This window comes from Scardinius erythrophthalmus, assembly GCF_964197995.2.
Source record: "Scardinius erythrophthalmus genome assembly, chromosome: 19".
NCBI lineage: Eukaryota > Metazoa > Chordata > Actinopteri > Cypriniformes > Leuciscidae > Scardinius > Scardinius erythrophthalmus.
This window is the reverse complement of record NC_138239.1, coordinates 26,705,499-26,730,356: the sequence shown is the minus strand read 5'-3', so window position 1 is coordinate 26,730,356 and position 24,858 is coordinate 26,705,499. Positions and strand designations below refer to the sequence as shown.

Below are 24,858 nucleotides of genomic sequence, written 5' to 3'. Positions count from 1 at the left end.
ACCTGCAGTGCCCATTGGGCATTCAAGCTCACTCCACCAGAGGCATGGCCTCGTCGTGGGCGTGGTCCAGCGGGATTCCCATTCATGACATTTGTGCAGCGGCAGGCTGGGCCTCCCCCTCCACATTTGTTAGGTTTTACAACCTGGATGTTCCCGCCTTGCAGGCGAAAGTGTTATCAGTCTAAGTCTCGCGTATGCCAGCCCACTATCTGTGCGCGGGCTACGTTGTGTGATTTAGCTCTACTGGTTGAGCTGCACTATGCAGGGAATTGTCAGTTCGGACCGGCCGTGCCGCTCCTAACCCCCTAGTGTGTGCTTATGTACGGCGCTAGCCCTCTTCGGGCTGCCCGGCTCTCCGCTATCACGTTCCCCGGGCTCTCCCTGGGACTCATTCAGTGGATGCTGGGCGCGCACGGCGTTGACAAGGGCGTTCCCGTAGCGTAAGCAAACTACGCAATACGAGAGAACCTCTCGTAAGAGAACGTTTCGGTTACTCACGTAACCTCTGTTCTCTCTAGAAGAGGGAACGAGTATTGCGTAGCCCGCCGTGCTCGCGCCACGAGCTCATTTCGCTTCATGCGACAGAAACCAGAGAAGCAGCCTCCGAGCCCTGTTTATATACGCTAAGCCACACCCCTTTTCGCGGGCTGTGACGCATTAAGCGCGCCAAGCGCGCTCATTGGTCGTGACGTCACGCCAAGGGCTCAGCGGTAGGCTGCTGCAGTTGCCGCAGGGCAGCCAATGGGCACGCTAGTAAGCTTGCCCTAGGTCTGCAGGCTGCCGCACTGCGTTGACAAGATTATAAAAATTAAGGATAATTTTTGGCTTCAGTATCTCGAGAAAGAAAGGCTTTCCCGTAGCGTAAGCAAACTACGCAATACTCGTTCCCTCTTCTAGAGAGAACAGAGGTTACGTGAGTAACCGAAACGTTTCATTCAAATACAATTTGCCGTCGCGTCTCCGTTTTTAATTGTATTGAAAATTAATAAATCAGAGTTGATTTGTTGTTTACAGAGTTTGATGATATTGTTGTGATCATCTTATCTGAACGGTTGCTTTGTACGCTGTACATGATTTATAAAAAGGTAAGAAAACATTAATCTCAATTCAATGTCCCCGTAATTAGCCTATGTGGTAAAAAAAAAAAAAAAAATCGGTGTAATAAGTGTATAATGAATATAAATTATTATCCCTTAAATGTCACTCTTAATAGTCTTGTTTGAACTTGTTCGTTCGTCTTTGGCTAAGCCACTTGCTGCGAACTTTACTCAACTGCGGAAGTTTCACGTTTATTGATATAAAATAGTTCAACTTAAAACAACATTTCATGCCCAATTATTTCCCAGACGTAGTTTTGGTATTGAGGTCAAAGTTAACTTGCCTTGCGTTCGCTATACAACAGTCGGTGATGGTCACAAGACGACTCGGCAGATCTGAAGTTATTGCAGCGACTTTTTCTTGTGCATGTTCTGCTGACAGGGTGACTATCCTCGATTAAGTTTCCCTCAGGACTTTTGTTAAAGCCAAAATATGACCACACATCAGAATTGGTTCTTTTAAAAGGCTGAAAAATCTCCCGAGCACAGTCACTGCCTTCCGCCATTCCTTCTTGAATAAAAAAATAACATTGCGCGCTGCGCCTGCGTCAGACTGTTGCTGGCTGAACAGGATCTAAATCGCGATAATCAAACACGGTTTTAATGATAATTAAATTTTAAACGATATTACTAACCGTCAGCACATTTTATCGTGGTTTATCGTGAAACCGGTAATCGTCCCATCCCTATGGCGCTGTATTCAAACTTAAACTGAAGTACCTTCAGGACATGCTGAAGATGATACGTACCAAATTTTGTGCTGAAATGTCAAATGAAAGTGAAATTTATAACAAAATTCAAAATGGTCCTGGCAATCGAATTGGTATCCACAGATATGGCATGACACAAGGAATCCAAGCACTTTTTCAGATCTCATGACCTGTAGGTGGGGCTGTTCCCAAATTTGGCATGGACCCTCATATCACGGTTCCAATAAAGCCTAGCAATTTTCGTTTCAATTGATCAAAGTTTGGCCAAGATACAGCTTCTGAACCAATTTTCGGTTGACCTCGTTAAGTTTGCAACATCATAACTTTTGAACAAAGATGAATAAAAAAAAAATCTGTTCAGTCATTTCTGTGCGGCTCAGTCCAAAGATCATCTGAGCCAATTTTCGTAAGAATTGGACAAAATTTGAAGGAGTAGCAGCGAAAAAACATAATACTGTACTTTTCAAAATGGTCACTACTGGAATGGGCGGAGTCTTAATGTAATATATTGAATATGATCAGTATGATGAGAGGAATCAGGTGTACAAAAGTTATAACCATTTGAAAAGTGAATTTTTGAACTAGTGGTGGCGCTATAGACTTGGTCCTAGAGACCCCAAAATTGGTCAGAATACTTTCCATTACCATCTCTACAATTATGCCAATTTTCAGCATTTTCCTACTTGCGGTTCATAGGGCTGCCATTGACTCCCATTACTGAGGAAAAATAATAAAGTAACCTTACAATTCCAATACAATTCCCTTTGGGGCTTGGTCCCTAATAACATTTAATGAGATGAGCACACACTTTCTCACACTTTCTCAAATTATATGAACTCTTATTTTAATTACACTAAATTACACTACCGTTCAGGTGTCTTTGAAATCCTGTAAGTCTTCTGCTCACTAAGGCTACATTTATTTGATTATATAGATAAATCATGTGTCACTGTAATATTCGGCTTTAAACTGACAGTCTAAAATCTTTTTTGAAACAAGCAGCATTCAGATTCAACCCGATTTTAAAGGCCGTTATAGGTTGAACGTACTGCCATGTGCTTCTCTGATGTGAACAATCCCCTGGGTTCACAACTCATTAGTTTTGACTGAAATTGTCTTTGTGACAAGTATTATTACTGCAACACCTGTTCACCACAGAACCCTTCACTCCAGACGACACTTACCATGTTCAACTTCTCGCTCTCTTGCACGGATTCATCCTTGACTACGGTATGTTTAGCAGTGTCCACATGGAAAATTAAAACACTTCCAGCGGTTAACTGCGGTAGACGGATAGTGTGAGTTTTGTTGTTATTCGTTGTGTATTTCTCTGGTCACTCCCGGGTGGGTGAGCGCACTTCTTCCAGAACACAGGGACCGAACCGACCCCAAGACTGATAAAAACTGCCCAGCTTGTCACCGGTTCACCCTCATTACCATATTAATAATAGATGAGTGCGGTATCCCAGCATTTCCCGGCAGAGACCCGGTGGATGAAGCTGTAGTGGAGGGCAGAGGTTATCTGACCACTTCTTCTGTCCTGCAGTAAGACGATCCAAAACACATGTGGTGACACACAGAATGGACAATAAAATAATCTTCAGGTGGTAGTATCGCATCCCACAATGCACCTCGATAAGGCGGACCAAACTTTCTAGTGATGAATTGATGACACATGTAAGTCCACTAATGAATGCACATAATAGCTATTTTAAACACACCCACTTTTTTATGTGAAAATCTCTAATTTGGCTTTAGATTATGCATTGGATATATTTGTTTAATCTAAGTTTCTTATTTTCACCCTGTGCCATTAAGACTTTGTGGCAAGTTGATGATTGTTTGGTGTCGATAATACTGTCTGCCAACACAGAATTCATCTTCCCTCCAGCTGTCATAATAAAATCAAACTTTAATGTCACCGGAGCCTGTGAAAATTGCAGCGTACACACTTTTTTCATGTCTTCCTCCATAATATTTGGCGGCTTGTGTTTCAGTATTTATGTGTCACACACAAAGGGTCAAGGTTTATCTGGTTGGCATGGCCCCTGCTGGTAGATGTCGTAACTACACATAATAGATGTACTGTATATACTGTGTGTTGCTTACAAAAGTAACAAGCAACATTAATATATCCAAAGTAAGCTTCATATATTGAACTAGTATATATTAGCTTTATATTGGTGTCAGATGTGACCCAGAGAGCTTTATTTATAATGTATTACTGTTTTGAGTTACTTCAACTCAAATTCTTATCAGCTGTTTTTGTATTGATGCCAATTTTACATAAAATGAATACCATCAAAATTGACAAGCAGCCAGTGCTGGGTAATAACCGATTACATGTAATCTGAATTATGTAATCAAATTCCAAATTTGAGGTACTTGTACTTGTACTGATTATATTACATTTTAAAATGCTCACACAATGGCAGTAAATCATACATAATTGACTGATTCTTCCTAATTCTTCTTTTCATGTTTTAAATTAGATAAATTTTCTTTTAAATAAAGAAAAAAGAATATCACTTATCTACATTCAGAAAGTCTTCTAGTTTTGTGAAACTGCACACACAGACCATCCACTGGTCAGGTGGCTATAATTACATATAGGCCACAAAGCATTTGATCACTGGATTTACAGAAATAATTTCACTGTTTTTTCATTAAAACATTGCTATATTGATTCAACTCCTGACAAACACATTAATTAATATTTGAATTATCACTCGGGATGCCATTTAAACGTGCATTTCTATGTCTTTGGAATGCTTTTTTTCTTTCAAAAACATCTATATTATTTTAAAATTATTTATTTTATTTTTTATGATTTATTTCATTAAACCCTGATGTAATTAATGCACTTTTTAAAGTTTTTCATATATTTAAAGAATGGAATATTTTTTCTTTCTCTTTGTATTTTTATATCAAAAATATTGAGTTAGGTCAAAGTAATCAGTAGCCCAAAAGTAAAAAGTAGTCAGATTACATTACCTAAAATGTGCAATGTAATGGGTTACGTTTCTAACTACAGCTTTTGTCATGTAATTTGGAATCAGTAACGGACAACAATTTGTAAGTAACCTACCCATGCACCACCGCAAGCAACATAAATGTATATTATTTTGCAACTGCTTCTTTACAGTAGCCAATGATGTCATTTTTAAATGGATAGGTTACCCAAAAATGAAAATTGTCATCTTGCACTCGCTTTTATGTTGTTCCAAACTTTCTTTCTTCTGTGAAATACAAAAGAATTGTGTGTGTGTGTGTGTGTGTGTGTGCGTGCGTGTGAACTTGCCACAGTCATGCACTTCACAAAAGAGGCTGTCCAGTTACAAACTATAATAGACCTAACAGAAAACCTGCAGTCTGTGTTGGTGGCTCTGTTGCTTATTTCACACGTGAAGGGATGCTTCTTAAAGCCACAGCACCAAAAAAAAAAAAAAAATTCTAAAGGTCAAATAGGTGGTTAGTAAAAAACTAATTATGATGCATTTGTGGTGCAAAAAAACTTTTCTAACATTATAAGAGGACCTCAGGCCAGGGAAAAATTAAATAATAAAACAATGCATTATGTGACCACGCATTAAAAGTGTTTTAACATCACGTTGCACTTATTGGTTAATAAAATAATCCTAAAGTTGTTGCTTTCTCTCATCATTTGTGCTGGTGAAAATTCACGCAATCCATTACCACAGGTAAACACGACCCTACATCCATTTTTGATTTGCTCTTTAAACCGAACGACTACGCCTACATGTGTTCGTTCATTTGAGGGGAAAAGAGTGCTTCAATTACAGCACTTTGAAATTCATTTACAAGCCCAAATTTGATTATTGCCTGACTTTTTCAGATGAAGGAATAATTAAAACAGTGTTAACAGCAGCTAATTGATATCCTGTGTTTGTGGTTATCACTGCGGTGTCATGTCGTCATTGAGTGATAAATGCACAACTTCATCAAGGCTGCAATTAAACCTCTGCATGCTTGACACACAGGCCTGTACTGACGAGATATTTACTGCCTTAGCGCAAAACTTGTTCTGTTGCATTTTGCATTAGCCTAGTCTTGTATTGCATATTTTAGCATCTTGTTTAAGTCTATTCTTTATTTTGTTCATGGCACACAGTATTGTAGGATTTGGTAGTGTGATGGTAAAAATCAGTAGGAATGGATAATGCTCTACCGTTTATTTCCAAAACAACATATATGGGCTGTTTAATGGTTTCAGATGGGACTCAAGAGAGATATATTTATAGTGCATTACTGTTTTGAGTTGCTTTAACTCAAATTGTTATGTAATATGAAGACGTTTTTGCAATGACACCAAGTTATAGTACAACAAGGTCCATATTAAAAAAGAAAATATTCATATTAGATGGTTATTAAAAAATATGAAAATATTTTCTTTAAAATATAAAAACATTGTATATAAGTAAAAAAAAAAGTACAATAAAATATAAATAACATAATTGGGCTGAATTTCTAGCAAACATAAATTTAGTGGGATATACAGTATACTATTGTAAAAAAAGATTAAAATGTGAAATATATTATAGTTTGGTCATATCCCGCATAATCTCTGTCTATTTTAAGTATTTAATATATTTAAATGGGCGTATACATTCATGTGGTATAGATTTGAAAGGTTCAGTCTTGTGTTTTGCTGTTGCTTTGCCTCTTTAGCAGAGATATATTGTTGCATTGTGTGAATGGATGTCAGCTGCATATTATAGTGAATGTCAAAATGGGGTTGCCATGGAAACAGGGACATTACACACATAGCTACGCTACGGTGGCTATAGAGGTATATCCTGAAAATCTGCCGAGGATACAACTCCTGAAACGTGTTTACGGACCATACGGTTTGTGTATTAGCATCTCTTCTCTAATGTGCGTTTAAACAAACAAATAGCGTATGTTTTCAGTCTTTCAAGTTACATACATTAATTTTTAAAGCTGTTTGTGAGTAAATCTGTTATTGATGTATAGCAGTGGAAAAAAGAGGGTTGAAGAATACAACTCTCGGATGACTTCAGAGGAGAGCACAACTGTGTCGAATCGATAGAACTTGAAATTTGAGGCGGTGGTTCTTCAGTGCCTACAAACAACAAACCTTTTATACCTTCGGTTTAAAATGTCCTCTACAGTCTCACAGAAAACAGTTTGTTTCAGCCACAGCTCCAGATTTATAATTGAACAATTGAGTTTGGGTGCATTGAAGCACATCACAATAAATACACATGCACTGCACATAACAGAAAACCATTTCTGGCTTATTTTATGTCCTACTTTGGGGTTTGAAAGGTCCAAACATATGCCTCAAAAGTAGACTTGTCACATGAATCAGTGTGTTCTCATAAACCTTGTTTTCTATTTCTGGTACGTAGGAATGTGAACAAGCCATAAGTACTTTTATAAGTGAACCGACTAGAAAGAACCCTGCATAGCAACCACAAACAACAGCCTAGAATTGTGGACCCTTTTCTTCAGTTATTTCAGTTTGTTCTTAAACTCTCTTGGACTTCCTGCAATCAGTTTTAGCATCTTAACAAAACCACCTGATATGTTTGGTTTGACTCACAAAGAAGTCGCCCAGGTGAAGTGTACCTGTCAAGACTGTCTGCTCCCTCCTGACTCCTGTGTACTTGCTTTCTTAGTGTGTAGGGCGCAGGGGTCAGTCAGGGTGATGGTCTTCAGAGAGCCATAGGCCACTGACATCTGCACCTCTAGCTGCTAATGGGTGCTGGGACATCTGGCAGGTGCTTCATTTCCTTCTGTTTCAGCACGCCACTTCTCTTGCTGTCATTCTAATGGCAGTTCTGCCACATCTCCTCAATCTGTTTGTTAGTTTACTAGGCGATATGTTGGCCCATGATCAGTCTGTTCATCTGCAATCTGGTGAGATCCCATGCATTTCTTGTTACCGTGACCTCAACAGTCTTCTCCCAAACTCCTTCCATGTGTGCTTGTTGGAATGTACCGTGTTCATTGTTAAGACGAGTTAACTTTCACTCCATGACAGTCTTCCAGGGGTCCAGACGCGTTGATCCTCACCTATTCTCCCCTCTACAGCTTGTTTCTCTTTTTGTGTTTCAGAGGTTCAGATCAAATCAAGGGTCTCAGAAATGCATGGAAATCATTTTTAAATTAGTGCTTGTTTCAAGGCACAGCATTATTCAATGTGTTGACGTAATTTCCACTGAAACAGGAAGACAGGGTGGGACATATCGAGCAGGTCCTCCCCTTTTTTTTTTTTAAATAACCAATAGCGTTTTGTTTATATTACAGCTCGGCCAGAGCCGTTGAGCTCGGTAAAGCAGCATTTGACAGCTTATGGCAGCCATAGTCTAATAGATTCCCCTTTTAGATTTAATATGAAACTGTTACTAAAGCAAAACATTGAACATAATCATGTGTGTAATTTATGTTGGTTATCTCTTCTACTCGTCAGTGCTGTTTCTAATGCCGAGTCTGTCTAACAGTTTCTCCTCCTAATTGCTTTAAAATCTAGCATTCTGTGTAGAATTCAAATGGTCGGCGGCGACTCTCTCATATGATCCGCTCTGTGCTATCGCGTCTCAGGACTAGAGCAGACTGTGTGTGAGCTGAGGCGGTTCATGAAACCAGACTTCATTCACCCCAATGGAAAGCATATTTACACTGTCTGAATCGTTCCCTATCCCCTATATAGTGCACTGTGTGCAATTCACCATGTAGAATATTCCAGCCGCAGCTTCAGCTTCTATTTATAGTGTAGGGGGCGGGGCGCTTCAGATTCTAGAGAGCATTTGATTGGACAGAAGATCTGATCAGAAGCTGAAGTGCAGAGTGATGTCATCAAAATCATTGATCATATTGGCGGAAGTGAGAGACTGTAAGTTTTAAATGCTTATGTCTTCTAAATGAGAATGTTGTCATTTGTTTTGGAGCACACTAGCTTATAGTTCACCTTAAGGCTAACATATTCATACTAAAAGTCCCCCAAAAATACTTTAATGCTTATTTTTATTTTAAATGAATGTTTATGTTGGTTTATTTCATTGGCACATTTCTGTTTCTTTTTTAGTTTGTGTGATTATAATTGAGGAATTAATTGAGGATTTATGTTCCAATTTATGTTTATGATTTATGTTCCAATTTATGAGGATTTATGTTCCAATAGAATATTAATTGAGTTTAAATATAAGCAAGGCCTATGAATTTTTGATTTGTAAACAACCAATGTGGAGATAGCTCAGTTTATTTTTGTTGTTTATTGTGGCACCTATTGTATCCGTTGGTGTTCTTCTTATTATTCTTCCGCTTCTTCTTCCACTCTGGAAGTCTATGGCAGCCCATAGAACCGCTAGCGGGAAAGTTATGAAATTTGGCACACTGATAGACGATAGTCTGAACTGTCATCATTGCAAATTTGCCTCTAACTGTCTCTAACTCAATGCCTCTAGCGCCACCATCTGCCCAAAGTTTCACACATGTTTATGCTAATAACTTTTGAATCATAATGGCTAGAAACAAATTTCCTGATTCCCTACCTCAAGACAATTCGATTGCATCATTTTCCGTCATGAAAGTTTGTCCGCCATTTTGAATTCTCCAAAAAAACTACTTTTTCGAACTCCTCCTAGTCCATTGCTCTGATTTTATGAAAATCAAATCAGATCATCTCCAGACTATGCTGGCAAAAAAGTTATCAAAAGCTTTTTGATAAACCCAACCGTTATTAAATAACTCGCAAATGAAATTGACGTAGAGCACCCCAAATTGGACACAAGGTGTTATCTCCGCAACGCTTTATCGTATTCAGACCAAACTTGGTACATGTCATCACAAGCATGACTTGACGTGGTTGACTTATTTTCTCGGGAGTCATCTCCTTAGATTCCTGAATTGAGTCCAATGATACCAAACATGCTAGGTTTTGTGTAGCATTGTGATTTAGTGCTTAAAAAACATTTGCCAATACCTTCGAAACCATTAGGCCGATCAAGACAAGACCACCATAGGAAGTTCGAAAACATAGGTCGTTGGTTATAAGCTAATGCCCAAATGTCAAAATATTAATAGTAAGTGGCAAGAAAATGCAAACAAAGTCAGGTGTGGGCCATTTTTTATATGTTTATTCATATAAATGTATACAACTCCAAAACGAAATTAGATATTTTCACCAAATTTGACACACACATGTATGGGCTCACTCTGAGGACACAAAAAATGGTAGAATTTTGCCTCTTGTTGGCGCTATAATAGAATAAAACATGAAATTGCCATTGACTTCAATACAGTATTGTGATATAAAATGCTATGCTTAACGAATGTATTGGTGTAACATTATGAAACTCAGTGTGTGCCATCAGCACCATGCCCTGAAGGTACTCAATATATTTTGAGACAGCGCCACCTTTTGGTAAAAAGTTATAACAAAATTTCCAAAAATGCTAATAACTGAATAAATCTGCCTATTGTAATGACATTAATAGAATCTTAATAGATTCCTTGGGTCACGCCGAGAACATAGATACCAAGTTTGCCGCATTTGGCCGAACTTCCTGTCCGCCATCTTGATTTTAATTCAATATCTACTTTTTCAAACTCCACCTAGACCGTTTGTCTGATTTGCACCAAAATCGTATCATCTCCTGACTGTACCGACTAAAAGTTATGGATTTCGTGTGGATAGACAAAACCATTTTCATATACCGCAGCAGCAAAGATGAAGCATTAAGCCAAAAGGACTATTCAGGCTTTAACTTTTAAGCATATTAACACTAAACTTTGTATGTGTCATTGTCACTTCACTCTGACCACATCACATCGATTTCATTACTGCGCCACCTATTGGTCGAAAGTGATAATCCATTAAATCATATATTTTGTTACTGTATATATTATTATTCAGCTATTTGCCTAAAATCATCTTAAAATGTCTTTAATTGCTCCTTGCTGCAGTTGGTCTGACACTCCCAGCCATGTTGGCATGTCTTATCGTCTTCTTGCGCTTGGCCCCGATAATTGCTGCTTGCAGCTATATTTGTTTGATTTGTTTCTGTTTGTTTGTTTAAAAAAATTAATTAGATTTTTATTTAATTAACAACATGTTTTTAAATTAGTAGTAGTTTTCATTTTAGTTTTAGAGTACAATAATAATACGGTTTCAAATAAACATTCTAATTGCAAAAGATGTATAAGTGGTGCTTCCTTAGCCTCATACTTGGGCTTAGTGATTAGAAAGTGTTTAACTTCACTGTTTATGCTATGACATGAATGATACCTTACTAAATCATGCTACTTATTGAGTGATCAAACTTATAATTTTCACTTTGTGGTTGATAAAATAGGGGCTAGAAACTCATAGACTTGCATTGAAGGAGCTCTTCTGAACCACTTGAAGCCTGCAAGCAATCACCACTCAAAAAACTAGTTTTAATCTGCAAACGTCCATATCAAACCACACAGAACTGCTTAGCACAGCTTGAGGAAAGGCTGTTTTTATTGTTGTCATGGGTGCTTTTCATGATCCAGTGATCCACGTCTGGAGCCTCTGGATTTTAATCTGCCTCTAAAGAGAAATTGCAGTCGCGATATACAGCTGTAGCGTCCCAACATGCATCTGAATCCTCATAAAGCAATCAGAAAACAGACAAGGCAATGCAAGTGCTGACAAACCATTCACAGCTGACTTACTGTACAGACCCACTGTGCATTCGAAGTTTATTTGCAGATGAAAGGGAGAAGAAACAGGCTCTTATTCAGTGAAGTCTGGGATCGTCTCTGGCATGGAATATTCAAAAGACAAATAGTGCAATGTAAAGTTTTACTGCACCCCATTTATCACAAGGGCAGTTCTGTGTCTGTATGCTTCCTTATGCATTTCCATTTCCTGTTGGAGAGCACATATGGCCTCTGTTTCTTGTTTCATTGTGTGTGTGTAATTGTTTTCTTTCCTCATTTATTTTTTGCATGATTTTTTTTTTAGGATTGGTCTCAAAATCCAGTGTGATCTGAAATTATTCAGGCTGTTTTCCCCCAAACATATTCCAATGTTTTCTGCAGAGATTTGCTGCGTTTACTTTAGTGTACGTGTCATTTGTTTCGCCGTTCAGCGTGGTGACATCTCAGACCCGCGTCCGAGCTTTTCTTGCCGAGGAATCCTTTTTCATTATTGCGGGATTAAATATTGATCACAGATTTAAGTGTCTGTAACAGCGGCTTGTGTATAATGCATTGAGAGCACTGTCTCGGAGGAATGCATCACAGAAACTCGAAATTATTTACTTCAGAACCGACTTCACTTTTACATGTGCTAGATGAAGATATTAGGACATTCAATTTGTTCAAATTAATCACAGTTAATGGGATATATAAGCCATTAGTATTTACTTCAATCTTTAGTTTGTTTCATAATTAATAGCACTAATTTAAAATGTTAAATGGTTTCTGAAAGGACTGTGCTTTTGTCTGAATCTCTGTTCAATCGCCATAGGGCGGCATTGAAAAATCACTACCCTCTATCTCAATATGGAGCCATCCAGTAGTCCAATTAGCACAGAGCTGTTTGAATTATACATAATTATTAATGTACAGAGCAAAGCCTTCATCTGTCAGACTCGGGCCAGGACGACCCTGTTCCTCACACCAGTCTTGAGATGGTGGTAAAGCCTGGGAGACCAGCAGCCCACATGCTTAATCTTGATTTATTCGTACAGTAAACGCCTGACGTCCTGAATTGGTACTAATATTTATATAAATGTAAATTGAGGAATATTAGCCAGAGTACTCCAGCTTTCCTATGGGCCTATAAGTCATACGCCGAGTGTGTCGAGTGCGTGTGGTCTGTGTACCGTGAGGATTGCGGACGAGGACCTCCAGACCTGCCAGGTGGTTATTGATGGTCAACATTCTCGGCGTGAGGAGTGTAATACTTTTAAAATCTCATCATTTACTCCCAGACACATTCATTCCCAAAGGTTTCATCAAGAAAATTAATCCCAGGGCCTTTCAGACCATAAATTTACCCCCGTCCCACACAAATATTTTCCTTTTAAAAAGTCATCTCAGATATTGTGAGTTTTATACGAGAAGCCGATTTTAAAGCGTCTTAAATGGCATAAGAGGTTTTATTTTTAAAGGTACACTATGTAAGTTTTGGCACTCTAGAGGTTAAAAATACAAACTGCATTTTGCAGAAGAACATTGTTTTGGTTGTGCTTCAGCTCTGCGTGAATGTGCGTATGAATATGGATCTTTCTCATAACTAAAAAAAGAGAGAGATTATCCTACTGCTCATAAAACATTCACAACTGGGCTTAAGAGATATAACCAGTTTAGATGGAAAGGATCTCAAGCGGTCTGGCTGAAGATGCCACTGTAGCTATAAACATTAATAGATGCGGTGCTTTCTTGAAAATATATTCCAGCACAGCTTTACAACAACCATAATGAAATGAGCCTTCACAATAGATAATGCTTTACAATGAACTCTGTTAGAGAGCTATATATGACAATTTATCTGTTCAATTAAATACTTTACTCACCAGCTGAGTAATAAAAACACCATCTCTGAAAAGCCAAGCCAATGTTGATCCTTGTTTTATTACGAGCTCTGTCGCGTTCTCTTTTTGCCAGCAGAAGCTCCTCTATTCGGCATTGTTTTAAAACGGGTGATTCACCAGAGTTTCGAGATTTATCTGTTCCATGTCAGTTTTTCTTGACCTACGCCAGTCCCACGTGTCAAAGTAACTTTTCTCTATTTACGGATATGACGAGACATGCACGGATGAGGGCCGCAATACGCAATTTTGTGCGAAAAGCATCCTGCTTGGTCTAAAATATAAACACTTTTATTCACCATAGTGAATCAGAGTAAGACTAAATCATATTTTTGAAGAATGATTGACTCATTGATGTATTTACTCATTATTTGAATTGTGTTCATTTTGAACAAAAAAAAGTTAAATAGTGTACCTTTAAACTCCACAAAAGAATAAAGAGGATGTCTGTGGAATTGTCTAGATTTTAATGTTTTTTTTTGTTGTTGTTTTTTTTATTGTCCCATTTGGATTGAAGAGTAAGGGAGTTCACATACACAACACAAAAACAAAAGTTCCAGTGTGTGGAGTGTTGTGCTGTTGCTGGAACACAGGTGCCTTGTGGGGATGTAGGTTTAAGTCGAGCACATAAGACTCTCTCGACACACACTGCAGATTCCCTTAATCTCATGGATTGGATGATATTGATGATTTAGCAGATCTGCCCATGTTCCTACAGCCACAGTGGGCTCTGCTGGACTGCAGACATGGCAGCACTAGAAACTCAGATGTGAACAAAACAACAGGTTTTTGACATGCAGCAAATCTTCTTTTGAGGTGTTTCAAATCTGCGTTCAAATAGACTATTTAATCTAGCACAGCGGTAACATACAGTAAATGTATTTCCACTTTACCCTGGTAGACAGTGTATCAGACACCTGAATGCTGATTGTTGATTCTTGTGCACACTGGACATTATTATCATTGTAGAGATAGATTAGGCACTGAGAAAAATGTTTTACAGGAACCGTATTGCCAAAATGTCAATATGATGTGTGCATTTATGTGGAAGATTTACAATTTTGGAGCATATCTTTAAATAGATATTAAAACAACATTCAATGGACTTTTTTTTTTTTTTTTTTTTAACTGAGTGTCTATTTACACCAAGTGCAAGAGCCTGACTTGTTGGCAGAGGCTATTTACAGTAACTCCACCCACCAGTGCCTGATCGAGCCAGACAAAATTACAAAAGAAATCCTGCAGATAACAGGATCAGTGGTGTGGAGAATAAAGCGGGTGGCATTAGCTTTTGACGTGACTGACCCGAGTTCGAATCAGCATTTTTCTGAACTGATTTTCTCCCTTTTACCATCACATATCAGCTTGGAGAGGCGTTTATTTTAAATGTGTAAAAAGTGGACATAAAATGCTTAACGGGTATTTAGTAGTGGGACGGAAGTGTTAGGAAGGCATTAGGGATAGGGACAAGTAATGTCCCAATAAGCAGCATCCATTTATGATTTTAACAAATATAATCATATACACTGAATATGTTGTTATCATTGAACACTGTTTAATAATATACTACAATACAGAGTGCAAATAGTATCTGCCACTATTTACACTTGCAAATAGCAAATAAATAGCATTTAATGTTATAACTTAGCATAATAGCATAACTTAGACATAGACTTCCTTTATTGATCCCTATGGGGAAATTAAGCAATTTTTTGTTGTTGCTATCTACACTGTAAATAGCATCTATCAGTATTTGTTGCGCTCGATCAAATGTTGGCTGGCAAAGCAAAGGGATTGCCTTTTGTGTTCGATGAACATATACTTAAAATTGATTTAAAATGAATTAATTACATGATATGCTAATTAATTTCTCAAATTAATCAGTTGATGAACTAGATATCTATTTACTTCGTCTCATTCTTCCCATTCTTTGTTATTGTTCAGTGGCACGAGGGGAATCCTGAAATTTAGCGTAATTTTCAGGCAGGAGTGTGTGTCTGTCGCAAAGGTTTTACTGTATAATTCATATTCCTGTCATTATCAGCAAAGCGAGGTCGCTGAGGGCACGTGGTAAGTGACCTCTCTCCGTCCAAGCGCCGCACGTGAAAAAAAAAAAAGGACGGCGTATCTTAGAGCCTGTCTCATTCTTAATGAAAACGGTGAGATGCAACGGCCTCTGATCTTGTGTTTTAGTCAAATAGAACTCTACGCTTGACTGACAGCTCTGATCTAAAGCATTTAAGTGCAAGTTTTGATCTCTCTGCCTTTGATTAAAACTAATGAGCTCATTTAATTCAAAATGGGAATTTCTGATAAGAGAAATAAGGTTGATGTGATTGGATTAGAGAGGCGAATTAAACTCTTAGAGCTGAAGTTTGTGCTTATATAGTGTATTAAAAAGCTGTTGGCATATTCTTGTGTGTTAGATGATGAGAAAAATTTCATAGTAATTCATATTTAATCAGAAGAAATGAAATGACTAAATATAACATGGCTCTGCCTTTTCCCTAGAGTGATAAAGGACTAGTTAGATTTTAAATGACATTTAATTCATGTTCTGAGAGAGAGAGAGAAAGAGAGAGAGAGAGAGAGAGAGAGAGAGAGAGAGAATGGGAATTACAGCAGTCCACACCCACAACCATTTTAGGGTGTCTCTTTAACTACACTTTTATGTCCCAGGGGTTGATTTTATTAAGACAGATTTTGTTCACGTTTTTGATATTTTCCAAATGCCTGTTATATACACACATTTTATTCTTGTCCAAGAGACAGATCTTAAACTATGAACATTTCATCATAAAATATAATTTTATGATGAACTAATTGATGTGAAATTAATATACACAATTGCAGTATTTATTGTTTTCAATATTTCTACTTATTGAAAATGATTACAGTGATTTCAATAACACATTTTTACACAAATTATGATTATAATTATGGCACAAGGTTTGTCCCCTTATAATATTTCACTAAAACATTGTTTCAAATGTTTTGAATTTCCACCAAATTCATTACCACAACAAAATGCTATTATACATTATTCGGGAACTAATTTAGTTGAAAATTGCATGCATTATGCCTTGTGATGCATGTATGTCTACTGTTGGACATTGTTTTAGACAAATTAAATGGTGAGTATATACAGTACTTGTCAAAATTTTCCTTTCCATTATGATCTATAAGTTTCCTATGCTCGCCAAGGCTGCATTTATTTGATCAGAATAATACAGTCGAATAGTATATGTACATTTGCATATTGTGAAATATTATTACAATTTAAATCATTCCTGTGATGACAAAGCAGAATTTTCAGAATTATTAGCCTACTCCAGTCTTCAGTGTCACATGATCCTTCAGGAATTATGCTCATGATGAGGGCATTTTGATTGTACATTGTTTGTTTTTAGTAGATACTTATTTTAAGCAAAATATTAAAATGTCCCAGACTTCAAGAGGAAAACCCTGAACCCACATAAAGTGTATTTTCTGTCACATGACCTTCTGCCTTGCATATCTAAATGTAAAAATAATAACAGCCTGATAGAACAAACAATCTTACTGTTTAACTGATTATTATTATTTTTTTATCTATTTTTTTATTTGAAAAATGTTAACTGCTTTGGCTCTGAGATCCCAATATACTAGTCTATGATGACTATTTAGGGTTTTTTTTTTTCTTCTTCTGTTTTACAAAGTACAACTGCTGTCCAGGTGGATTTAGAGACAGGACCTCTTTGACTGAATTTAAACATTTGTGGTAAGACAAGATGGAAAAAAAAGATCAAAAGTGGCAGTGAAAACATTTATAATGTTACAAAAGATTTATATTTAATGTTTTAATAAATGTAATAAATACATTTAATAAATGCAAAAAAAGTATCAATTTTTCCACAAAAATGTTAAACAGCAAAAAAATAAAAAATATTTTTTATATATATACATACATACACACACATTTATAATAATAATAATAATAATAGTTTCTTGAGCAGCAAATCATCATATCAGAATGATTTCTGAAAGATCATGTGACACTGAAGACTGGAGTAATGATGCTGAAAATTCAGCTTTGATCACAGTAATCCATTTTAAAATATGTTCATATAGAAAACCATTCTTTAAATTTGTCATAATATTTTGCAATATTACTTTCTTTTTTTTTATGAAATAAATGCAGCCTTGGTGAGCATAATATAATTCTTTCTAAAACATTAAAACATTGTAATGTTTTCAGACTTTTGATAGGTACTGTAAATATAACTAGTAGTGAGGTTTGGAAAGTTTGTTTTAACAGAGTTTATTTTCTCCGGGCTGGACCTCCTCTGATGTCTGTTTGTATAATGTTGAATGTCAGCACTAGTTAAAATGTGCAATTAATTTGGCTCTAATCAAGCGTGTTACAGCAAATTAGCAGAACCGCCATTGTTCGCCAGGTGTCCTTGTGTTAAGATCAAGGCTAGAAATCTTTTTTTCTCATCTGGTAAGAGATGTATTATAGTATAAGAAATATATTTTTTTTTTGTTGGCTGTCATTGAAAATTCTATATTGTAATATATTTTCTATATCTTCATTTTTTGTGAAGCAAATGTGAGTGGTGTTTGCACATGCACAGCTCAGCACTACAATGCTAGGGTGTTGCGGGCTGAATTCTTATTAAACCAAGTTTGTTCGATTGCTCTCTTCTTAATTTTCCCATTTCCTAATTTACACATTCCTATGAAGGCAAATACATCTAACACCAGCTTGGGGAGGTTTATTCATTTGCCATGTAGTGTTTAAAGCAATTATGTTAGTCAAGGCTCCGCTTCATGCTATTAGTAAATACAATTAAAACATTGTCAAAGTTTGATTAGCACCTTCCCCCTTATCAGGTTGTGCTGTTCCATTAACTGTCTACCAAGAGATGATAGAAACTCAATGAGAAGATGTTGCACATCATACTCACTAAAGCAGTCTGATATCTCTGTGAGTTGTGTATTGTTTCAGTGTTGTAATAGGATGTTTGTTGTTTGTTTCCGCAGTGGAGTCGAGCAGCCCTAGTCTTCTGTCGCCGGATAACACTCTAGAACGTTCCTTCTTTATCCGAATGAAGTCCACGCTCACCAAGAGAGGCGTCCACATCAAGTCCTCTGGATACAAGGTAAAACCGGTCGTCATGTTCTAAAAGAAATGAAAACTTGTATCATATCGTGTGTCATAATTAGCGGTGGAATTGTATACGTGTCACGGCCATGCAGAAAATTCTGCCAATATTTTACGCTTTGAGATAATCAGCAGGCAATAACTAACAGAAGTGTTAGCTTCCCATGTGTCATTGCTAAAATCTACTAAAGCTCTGGTCAATTATGCACATTGCCTGTTTTAAAACGATTTGTGTGAATTTTATTTAGTTATTAATCTGATTTGTTTTATTTTGTAAAGACGTTCATACTTTACCATTCAAATTTTGGGGGCCAGCAAGTTATTATTATTTAATTTTTTTTGGAACAAATTAATCATTTTATTCCGCAAGAATGCATTAAATTGACCAAGACTGACAGTAAAGACATTTATAGTGTTTAAAAAAAGATTTGTATTTCAAATTATATTATATATATTATATTTTATTAATTATATGTGACCCTGGACCCACAAAACCAGTCACATGGGTAAATTTTTGCCAAAGTGAGATTTATCCATCACATGAAAGCTGAATAAATAAGCTTTCCATTGATGTGTGGTTTGTTATGATATGATATTATTTGGCCGAGATACAACCATTTCGAAATCTGGAATCTGAGGGCGCAAAAAAATCGAAACATTGAGAAAATCGCCTTTAAAGTTGTCCATTTATTTTCGCGATTGTGCTGCATTCACTCACAAAAATTTATGTTTTATATATTTACGGTAGGAAATTTACTAAATATCTTCGTGGAACATGATCTTTTCTTAATATCCTCTTGATTTGTGGCATAAAAGAAAAATCGATCATTTTGACCCATACAATGTATTGTTGGCTTTTGCCACAAATATACCCGTGCGACTAATGACTGGTTTTGTGATCCAGGGTCACATATTATATTCTTAAAATAAGACCCAGAACTGCAACCATACCCAATACCACTGATAAAGCAGATCACCGAAGGTTCAGTGTTGTCAAAAATATAGATATTTCGATACTGATACGGGAATATCATAAATGATTCCAATTCTCCTTTTCGGCAGTATCAATACACCGATACCATATGCGTGTTCTCTCTTCTCTCCGGCGGGCGAATTGACACACACCTGTCTCCTCTCTCTCATTCGCACCAGTTGAATAGTGTTGGGTGTCAGGTCCTGAATTTCGTCTCAGGGTTGCGGGTATTGCACATAATTTTACTCGCGCTCACAACAAAAGCATGTGCACTACTATATAAAGCCGCCTCTCAAACAGCTCACGAGTACCAAATTTACCTCTTTTTAGTGGCTTATTGCTACACAAAATTGTCAAAATGCCCTTCTTGGAGAGCATTCAGGTGAACACAGTCAGTGTAAGAGTATATTGGATCTGTGCATAAGCTCTTAAAGTGTCAGCAGCCTAATAAACCTGCCATGTTAATCAAAGGACAAACGACAATAAGAAAATCACTAACTACTCTTGACTGAATAACTTTTGTAACTTTAATCTGTAAACATAAATCTGTATTTGAAAACTATCCAGTGTTATTTTAGATTTGATTACTTCCATTACTGTAGTATTTCTTACCTGAATATACTGTTAGTCCCACCTGAAAAACTTAAAGCCATGTTTACTTAATTTGTCTCTTTATTCTATTGTATTTACTACTGACGGTTTACTTCAGTTCAAAGTTTCAAAGATAGCCTCCCTGTGCTGTGTATAAGCTATCGAAAAAAAATTACCCATCATAAAAACGTCTGTTTAGCAGTTTTCCCTGCGGTGTCGAAAATGGTATAGACTATCGATATTTTTCACTGTATCATATCAAAGTTAGAAATTCCAGTATCGTGACAGCACTACTTCAGTGTCAATCAGATTGTAAATAGAGAAGTAGATGATTGTTTGGATGTGTCTTTGAGTGAACGACTGAGATCCAAACCCCATCCCCCCCCCCCCCCCCCCGCCGCATCCATCTGGACATAGATTGGATGCAAATAAGCGTGAAGTCGGGGAGCGCACTAACCCATGGCATAAATATTCACGCATGCACATTCGCATATATTACCAGCCAGACAAGGACACTTCTTATTGCATTTACTCCAAATTAAGTCAATATTTGTGTTGTTACATAATACAAAAGTATGAATTTTGCATACGGCGCGCCAGCATTAGGTGATAGGTGCGAGGCGGAGGGAAGTGAAGCGTGGCGCGCATCATGGCTGTTTATATCTCCTCTTCACTCTGGAGGTCAAATCAAAGTAAATTCTTCTCCAGCTTAAACCAGTCTTTTCTTTTTTTGCCAAGACGTCTCGGCCCCCGGCTCAGTTAATGCACTCATGTAAAAGCTCTCTATCATTACTTGTGCCGTATCGCATTTCAAAAGCACTCCAGAGAATCCCTAGGAACAGATGAATCTTATTTCTTATGTATACCTATTCTATATTCACCGACCCGGTGACGGGCGGGGGAGAGAAAGAGAGAGAGCATTGTGTGCTGAACCATGAATTATAAAAATTGATCCCTTTGTTATGTTGGCTTGTATTAAATTGAGATATGCTATGCGGCTGCCTCTCGCTGCGGCCGCGGTGAACCCTTGCCATGTCAGTTTGCATTTAGCAGCCTGAGCATATTTAATGTTTTGCCAGAGCTTATGATGTTCTTGCCAAGAGCACTCCTGCAGCAATTCACTGACGAGTCTCTCTTTGTGGCAATTACTTCAAAAGTTGTATTTTCCAACTAACTTTTTGATGCCCCTCGCTTTGGGCTTCAGTAGAATCATTTCCATTTTGTATGCTTTTAATGTGACTCAGTGTTTATTTATTGAAAGATCTAGTGTTATACGTAAGTGGAGATGGATGTGTATTCTGGAGGCGGCGTGTGTTTTGTGTGGGCTGGCGCTCTCTGGTGTGCCGCTCTGTTTATGAGAATGCGCGCATGGGTTTGATATCGGCCGTAATTGGACATCACCTTCTGATCGCAGCGTGCTGTGATGTCTTATTGAAGCTCGGCAACAGCTGATGCTCGCTCGCGTCGTGATAATACACAGTCATCGAAGACCAGAAACAAACACTCATTTCTCTAAAAGTTTCAAAACTGTTGCATGCTGTTTTAATGACCAGTTCTAAGTTTAAATATTACATGAAATATTTGTGCTATGAAAAATGGCTGGAAACGTATGCAAATATGGAAAAGAAAATGTATATGTTAGATCATATTAAATTAATAGCACTTCTCTCGCCACTCAAAGCGCTGTTCACATTTGGAGGGGGGATTCTTCTCAACCGCCACCATTGAAGGGTTAGTTCACCCAAAAAGGAACATTTTCATTAATTAACTTTTGTTCATCTTCTGAACATAAATGAAGATATTTTTGATGAAATCTGAGAGCTTTCTATACCTCCATTGACAGCCTAAGCAACTACCACTTTCTGGGGCTTAAAAGTGGTAGTTTCTTAATAGAGGGACAGAAAGCTATTAGATTTCATCAAAATTATCTTAATTTGTCTTCTGAAGAGGAATGAATTCCTTATGGGTTTAAAACGACATGAGGGTGAGTTATTAACAACAAATTTTTCATTTTTGGGTGAACTAACCCTTTAAACCACCTAAAATCTTGAAAACAAAAGGTCATGACTGTTAGTTGTCTGCTATTCAGCTACTAATTCTGGAGAACTTTAGCGAGATAAAAATTCCAGAAAAAATATCATTTTTGATATCAAAATATTTTTTGTATTAAAATAAAAAACATAAAATATAAGCCCAAAGTAAACTGGGACAGATGTGACATCATTGAACTTTGCAGTTGTCTTTAATTGGCCCCTGATTTGAGATGGCTTTTGAATTATGTGAAGTTCGAACAAACTCTCTCAACTCTAAACCAGGAGACTCACTTTTTTTTAGTGACTGTGGCAGTCCGTCGTTCCTGGGGTTTGGGTTTGCTTGTCCCTCAGCGGAAAACGTACAAAGCATCAAAGAGCCCCACCGGCCTGAGCACTCGGTGACTTCGGGGCCGAGACTGTCTATATGAATGATGCTAATAGCATCTCACCAATCTCTGAGGTGAACCAATGAAAGGATAGTGTCAGAAGTTTAAAACACTACAAAAACAATCCCCTCCAGGTTTCCCTTGGTGATTAAAATGGATGGATCCAAAAAAGAACATTGTTACCAATCTAGTCAATGCATCCTCTGGGCAAAACGTGCTACAAAAGACTTTAAAGCATTACAAACTTTAAAGCCAGAGACAAAGTAATTAGTTGCTCTGCCTTTGTTATCTCTTTATTATTTCAGAAAGAAATTGTGCTTTGTGTTTTTTAATACTTCGTGAACATGTATAACTGCGACAAGAACCTGAGAATCTTGGTTTGGATCTTAGAGTACATAATGGATTATCAAAGCGGTTTGTCTGTTTTCTGAGTTCAGCCTGCTTTAAAACGGTTGGCCATTTTTTTATACTGGCCATGTTTTCTGATCCGTGTAGAGAAGGACTGCAGAGGTTATTTGACTTCATCTGGTTTATTTTCTTTTATCTTTATACTGTGGTTTGATTCTTACTAAAGGGTTTGTATGTAATTGAGGGGATGATTGCATCTGATCTGTTCGTAATTTTCCGCTTTGTGTCCTCTTCAAGGTTATCCACGTTACCGGCAGGCTGCGGATAAGAATGGCATTAACACACAGTCGTTCGGTACCCAATCAAATCATGGGCATGGTCGTGGTGGCACACGCACTTCCTCCGCCAACCATCAATGAGGTTCGGATCGACTGCCAGATGTTTGTTACACGGGTCAACATGGATCTCAACATCGTCTACTGTGAAAACAGGTAACACTCTTTATATAATACGTTCAGTCCAGTTTTAACTGGCCTTGGTGATGTCATTTCATGTTGACTAAAGAGGGCAACAATTTTGTTTTATTTTGCAAAGCTTAAACTGTATGTATTGCCTAGTATTGTGTGCAGTTTGATTGAAGAGATTTTTTATCTGCCTTAAAGAATGATAAATGGTGCAAAAAGAATTTCAATTTCAGCTGCTTAAGAGTTCAAAATATGACATTGTTGTAGAACTGAAGGATTAACGGGTGAAGATGTGTTTTGCAAGAGTGGATAATCAGCCACACAGTAATGTTCATGTGCAGTTCATTATAGAGCTGATAGTGATGAGTTCTGCTTAAATGCAATCCCAGAATGACCTTGTTTCAACATCTATCGCTTACTTTAAAAAGCTGGCCAAGAAAAAAACCCTCTTTTGTACTTACAAAACATCTGTGGTTCCACTGCTGCCCCATAAAAAGAGAACATCTTAATTTGGCCTGGCTTGAAAGGAAATATCATATTAGTTTTATTAGTTTTATTTATATCTCTGGGATTGAAGTCCTCCCAGCGTCTGCTAAAATTTTTACCACTCCCCTGCACTTAACATATTTATGAGAGAATGGAAACGGGCCAAGTCTATAGCGGAGTTATCATCACAGCAAAAGCCTGCTTTAAAATGGAGGTGGATAGAGATCGGTTAGCCGGGGTTTTTTTACACTGGCCATGTTCTCTGATCCGTGTAGAGAAGGACTGCAAGTGAGAGTCAAATAATGTCTTGAAATACGCTGCTAATAGTATTTGCCCTACTGAAAGGCATTTTGTATGGTTTTAACCACCTGTTTTTATCAAATTTTCAATATTTCTGTGATAATTGCTTTTAGATTCAGCAAGCAGTTGGTAAAGCTACAGTAGGTCAGAAAATATTACGTCTATAATGAAAACAGGCTGACAGCTTGCCATCACAGATGGAAACCTTTTTAATGAATAAAATCTGGTGCACTATACATTTAGCTTACAGAAGGGCTGGGAAATCAGAATCTCCTTATCAGAAGCTGCGTTTTCATTACCCTTCAAATTGCGCAAATTAAAAATCAAAAGTCAATTTCACAAAAACTCCCATATATCGCAAAAAAAGTTTTTACTTCAGAAAAGGAATATTTCGCAAAACTGCAATGGAAACGCGTTTTTTCCCCCTGCATTTACAGGTCACCTGGCGTACGTAAAAGTCGACCTTTCTTTAGAGAAGGTGCGGTATGTTTGGACAGAAGACGAGACTTATTAAACTCATTAAAGACATAATAATTACGGGAATACTGGATTCTAAACAACAAAGAAATGCCACAATGTATCCAGACCTTGAAGCAGATAGGAGGAAGAAACGCCCAGAAACAGCTCATATGTGCTGCTCCCAAGAGGCTTTCCTTGCCATTAATGCTTGGATAACACGTCTACGTCTCCTTCCATTAAAAACAATGGCAAGTGCGGTGGCTGTGATATACGTTAACTTAACATCCGTTGCCTTGATTATTGGAATGACTTA

The 24,858-nt window shown here is 37.4% G+C and overlaps 1 protein-coding gene across 1 annotated transcript in view; it reads left to right on the top strand.

Moving 5' to 3' along the window:
• npas3 (neuronal PAS domain protein 3) overlaps nucleotides 1–24,858 on the top strand; it is a 320,695-nt gene that overhangs the window by 286,269 nt on the left and 9,568 nt on the right. The window contains exons 7-8 of the mRNA XM_081394441.1: nucleotides 18,385–18,503; nucleotides 23,134–23,327. Of these exons, the coding sequence (XP_081250567.1) occupies nucleotides 18,385–18,503; nucleotides 23,134–23,327 (313 nt within the window). The remainder of the gene's footprint in view (nucleotides 1–18,384; nucleotides 18,504–23,133; nucleotides 23,328–24,858) is intronic.